The sequence below is a fragment of the Sinocyclocheilus anshuiensis genome, unplaced genomic scaffold (genome assembly GCF_001515605.1).
Source record: "Sinocyclocheilus anshuiensis isolate Anshui unplaced genomic scaffold, SAMN03320099.WGS_v1.1 scaffold434, whole genome shotgun sequence".
Lineage (NCBI taxonomy): Eukaryota > Metazoa > Chordata > Actinopteri > Cypriniformes > Cyprinidae > Sinocyclocheilus > Sinocyclocheilus anshuiensis.
This window is the reverse complement of record NW_015544145.1, coordinates 353,412-359,139: the sequence shown is the minus strand read 5'-3', so window position 1 is coordinate 359,139 and position 5,728 is coordinate 353,412. Positions and strand designations below refer to the sequence as shown.

Genomic DNA, 5,728 nt, shown 5'->3' with positions numbered 1-5,728 from the left:
CCCCCCCCCCCCATGCTCGAGCGTACGAAACGAAAGCAGCGTTAGTCATCATCAGCATTACTAGCTATTAGTGTACATCTGGCTGTAAGTTATACCACAGACAACATAATAAATAAATAACACAAACACCTACCAAATAGATACTTGCTCGGGGGTGCTCTATTAATAAACGACCTATTTTATTTATCGCTATTTAAACATCTTTAATCTTGTTTATTCTGCCGTTGGTCTTAACCATAGGTCTTAACTGGTCCGATTATTTTGTTGTCCTTGACCCTGCGCGCGTACAAATAAACTGCGCGTAGCCACTAAACGCGATGATGACGACACGCGCGCTGTTCTCACACACCCCCTCAAGCTTAGAAAAATTCACAAACTTCAGACAATAACATACAAGTCACCGCAGTGTTTTGCACACGAAGAGCCATGCAACGAAAAAGTTCCGAAATGTTACGCAAGCTTAGGTATTATTCACTCGTGAGTCATTCCTGAACTGGCAACAGAAGAAAACTGTGCGGACTTCGGAGGTAATAATCATTTCAAAACAGAAAGTAAACAGTGTGTGCAAAATATATTTCATTAAAGCAACTGACCGAAGTGCATTTTATGTACAGCACAAGCAACGTCCTTACCTTTCTTATTCTCTTCTTCGTTATTGACTCCACAGCAAACACTTGCTCTCCGATTGATGACAGCTCCATGTTCATGAGATCATCCAGTGCAGCAAACAGAGTTTCTTATCTCTCCCGTTCTTCCTCTTCAGGTGATGAAATGTCGCTTAACTATTCTGCGTAGACTCTTAAGAGTGTTTTTCTTTTAGGATTTAAAGCCACCGGTACTCTTGGTGCACCCTCAGGTCCGCCGATGTTCCAGCTCTCTCTGAGTTTTAAAATCTGCGACACATGCACGCACTGGCTTGGCTTGGCGCGTGCACGCTCTACGCGCTCGCGCTCACCCACTTCTCCGTCTATGGCAAGCCGTGTTTACACTTATTCTTTTAAAGAGTGTATTATTGTTACATTTTTATTTACTAGTTAGTAGTGTAATGGTGGCTAGTCTCCTTTTTTAGTGTCACTAGTTAGTACATGTTCATTAGTTAACATTATATTTCTCTAGTTACCAGTAATATTGCAGTTGTTATTAGATGGATACTAGTTCTTCACTACTTTTAATGTGTAGACTTGATGATAATTTATAGTTCAATTAAAAAATTACTACAGTAGTCGCCTCAAATAGTGGGTCAGCATTTTAAATGAATATGTGTTCGAATTGTCCCAAAACGTCATAATCTAATATATATATATATACAGTAGTCAACATTTGAAGTGGATCAAAAAAGTTAATCAAAGTTGTCCTAAAACAAGAACACATTTTGGTTTTAGGATTTAGGACAACTTTGATGAAAGGTTTTGATCTACTTCAAATGTTGACTAGTATAGTTAGTAGCAACAACTGGTATACACACTAATAATTCTACTATTTGCCACTTACATTTTTTTTACACTTAAAAATACTGAGTAATTTTTAAAACAGTGAAATCAATTGTAATATACCGTAGGAACTGAGTAAATTTAAGTAAAAAAATAAGTAGATCTAAGTAACTACATTTGGTATCATGACAAATAAAACTGAGTAGACCCATAAGTTAAAGGGGTCATATGATGCGATTTCAAGTTTTCCTTTATCAGAGCAGACTGCGCTTGTCGGAAGGAGGGACTTTGTATAAACCGAAGCGTTTGAGAGAGGCGGGGCATAGAGGACCTACAATAATGTACAGTATTTGAAAAATAATGTGTTTTTTGAACATTAAAGCATGTCAACATATTCTGTTACACCAAATACACAAAATAATTATCTTTTAAAAAGCATCATATGACCCCTTTAAGGTAAAGTAAATTTTCTTTGGGAAAAAAAAAGATAAATAAAAACATTTCTTTTAAGCTCAACATCAGACGTTTCCTCCATGCGAAAAGACTGATGCGAGACTAGTTTAGATGACTGACATTGTGTGCCTGTATTTAGCTTTGCATAAAATTATTTATATCACAATAACGATTTAATAGATTAAATAAAACATACACAAACATGTATTTCACCAAAGAAATGCACCAAATCATCAAAACTAAGAGCTGCTCTCTGAAGAGAATTAAAAAAGCAATTAAAGTTTTAATTGCATCCAACTTACTCAATTTTTTAAGTTTTTGGTAAAGATGAATAATATCAATTTGAAATAAGTAATGATTGTGATTCCTGATATGGATCAGTATAATAAAACGACTTAGCCTACATTAGATATTATTTTAACTTGCAATCAAAAATAAGTAGAATAGATACTAGTTTGTTTTAAAGAAAGAATGTTAAAATGCAGGGCCGTCGCTGGTGGGGTGAAAGGTGGTGACGATTATAGGGGCCCATGGCTGAGGGGGGCCCCGCCCCGGCGATTTTAACCGACTGCCGGAGGCCAGCATAAAAAGACGGCCTGCGCGTCGTCACTAAAGCTTATCAATTGCACATGTTTTAAGCCTTGCCAATTTAAACATTCAAAACAGTTTAAAGCATTCAAACACAAGACGTGGAAAAATTCAACTGAGTGTTCGCGCGCCGAGTTCGGTGCACACACAGAGTCTCACAGTCTCATGGACAGCAACACCGAACCAAGCTCTTTTTCGCTTCCTCCCGTGCCTGAACAAACAAATACACCTTGCCAGTTTAATTATGGTAAGGGGCGTTACATTTCCGAGTGCTTGTGGTGTTTGGCCAATCACAATGCACTGGGTCAGCTGGCCAATCAGAGCAGACTGCGCTTGTCGGAAGGAGGGACTTTGTATAAACCGAAGCGTTTGAGAGAGGCGGGGCATAGAGGACCTACAATAATGTACAGTATTTGAAAAATAATGTGTTTTTTGAACATTAAAGCATGTCAACATATTCTGTTACACCAAATACACAAAATAATTATCTTTTAAAAAGCATCATATGACCCCTTTAAGGTAAAGTAAATTTTCTTTGGGAAAAAAAAAGATAAATAAAAACATTTCTTTTAAGCTCAACATCAGACGTTTCCTCCATGCGAAAAGACTGATGCGAGACTAGTTTAGATGACTGACATTGTGTGCCTGTATTTAGCTTTGCATAAAATTATTTATATCACAATAACGATTTAATAGATTAAATAAAACATACACAAACATGTATTTCACCAAAGAAATGCACCAAATCATCAAAACTAAGAGCTGCTCTCTGAAGAGAATTAAAAAAGCAATTAAAGTTTTAATTGCATCCAACTTACTCAATTTTTTAAGTTTTTGGTAAAGATGAATAATATCAATTTGAAATAAGTAATGATTGTGATTCCTGATATGGATCAGTATAATAAAACGACTTAGCCTACATTAGATATTATTTTAACTTGCAATCAAAAATAAGTAGAATAGATACTAGTTTGTTTTAAAGAAAGAATGTTAAAATGCAGGGCCGTCGCTGGTGGGGTGAAAGGTGGTGACGATTATAGGGGCCCATGGCTGAGGGGGGCCCCGCCCCGGCGATTTTAACCGACTGCCGGAGGCCAGCATAAAAAGACGGCCTGCGCGTCGTCACTAAAGCTTATCAATTGCACATGTTTTAAGCCTTGCCAATTTAAACATTCAAAACAGTTTAAAGCATTCAAACACAAGACGTGGAAAAACTCAACTGAGAGTTCGGAGCACACGGAGAGCCGCGCAAACACCGAACTGAGCTCTTCTTCGCTTCCTCCCGTGCCTGAACGAACAAATACACCTCGCCAGTTTAAACATACAAACACAAAAAGACATGAAAAGCTTAATTCAGCACCCGCACGCTGTTCTGTGCTCACGCAGAGAGCCGCGTCTCACAGTCCTTGAACACTGAATTGAGTTTTGTCTACTCTTGCTCTTGAAACGACACATACATACAAAATTGTCACAATACCTGTCTTTGCGAGTATCCTCGAAAAAATTGTCGGTTATGTCTTAAGTGAAAGTAAACAGTTGAGAACGAAATCGAATGTGTATCATTATATTGGATGTATTGTCTCTTAAGTGACGAAATCGAATGTGTATCATTATATTGGATGTATTGTCTCTTAAAGTGACCGCGCCTAATTTACTAGCTGCTTTCAGTGTCCTTAATGTTAATCCAAGAAATTAAATGGGAGAAAATCACTCATTGCTCTTTACTGAATTACTTTGTAGTTTTAACAAGAATTAATTTATATTTAATTTATACAGTGAAGACTACGCAATGCTATTTACATTTGATTATTCAGTTTCTGTACCTGGAAACTCTACTTTCTGTACCTTAATTTGTATATTTGTTCCATTTACACAATATCAAACAGGGCCCACTGGTACAACCTGCACCGGGGCCCTCAAACCCCAGCTAGGGCACTTGTTAAAATGGCTTGCCAGACTCCGTCCCTTTAGCTCTGCACCGAGCACGATTCGCCACGAGTGTTCGCGCGCGCTGAGGAAGGAGCGCGGCTGTTTTTGCCAAGAAATGGAAATGAAAGACGGGAAAAGGTGGTCTCTCTCTGAGCGATAAAGACGTATTAGAACGATGAGTCACTTTTGAGATACACGAGAATATCGGGTCATTGCAGAGTAGTATGATGTAAAGCCCTGTATATAGTAACGTGATCTACACATGCACATACACCTAGAACATAATGAAAGTACTTAAATAGTGTTTTCCGAGAAATGCGCCCAATAACACTCATAATTAGTCCTTCCCGGAATATGCGCCAACAGAATTCCACAGAAAGTTCCGCAGATTTCCAGGGAATTCCAGCGCCCCTCATTTACCGTTCTACACACCTCCCACGCTTGCGTGCTGCTGTGATCAGTGTTTTGGTTTATTCGATGTACTTAACAAATTAAAATCATATCGACATAATTCCGCTGATTTTCACCCACAATCAACGCAGATAATGTGAGAAGGTGTAATCAATGCACAAAGACCGTGAAAGGAGGACTGAAATCAGTAGGTATATGCAGGACAATGAGTATATGCAGGCATGGCAAGCAGATATAACGCAATGCCTAAAGTTAAGCGTTTCCCTTAAAAATCATTATTAAGAAAACGCCTAACGTGGCTTAAAGTATTAAGATAAGTGATATCGGAAACCCAAATTCAGTATAGGCTACTTAGTTGACGATATATAGGTAGGCTACAGCATGCAGGCAAACAGATGAACCCAGAATATAAAGGCGCTTATGGTCCTTCAACGTTAAGCCTTTTCATTATAATGGTTTTGTTTTAATGTGGGAAACGGTTAACGTTATCTTTTTTGTTTTGCGTTCATATTCGGGGTTCACCTTCTTGCCTGTATATAGTGTGAATTATCAATCAAAAAAAGTTGTGTAGCCTACCGAATTTTGTCCTCCGATATCATTGTCTTATAGGCTACACTAGCCTAAATCACGTTGACGTTAAGCTTTTAGAATGTTTCGCGCAAAACCACGAAGATCAATAATTATATGAAGAAATTTACCGTATGTTTCCCACAAAGGATTTTACTATCGGATTGTTCAACCTTTGAAATGTAAAGATACTCAATAAGACGCATCTAGCCTATATCCTATAGAAACCCAACTAACAGGGAACGTTCTCAGAACGTTCCTCTCAAACGTCTGAATAAACGTTCTTTCAGTAACGTTAACAGAACGTTTATTCAAAGTTGTTCTTTAATAATGTTCTCAAAATGTTAGCA

General features: G+C 38.0%; 1 protein-coding gene across 2 annotated transcripts in view; it reads right to left on the bottom strand.

The window, feature by feature from the left end:
* The window catches only part of LOC107695130 (chromobox protein homolog 8-like), a 5,784-nt gene extending 5,067 nt beyond the window's left edge, over nt 1-717 (bottom strand). The window contains exon 1 of one of the 2 annotated variants that reach the window (XM_016494942.1): nt 633-717. In XM_016494942.1, coding sequence (XP_016350428.1) covers nt 633-707 — 75 coding nt within the window. In that variant the 5' untranslated portion in view covers nt 708-717. The remainder of the gene's footprint in view (nt 1-632) is intronic. The other variant, XM_016494943.1, reaches the window with a different exon arrangement.
* Between the last annotated feature and the right edge of the window lie 5,011 nt (nt 718-5,728).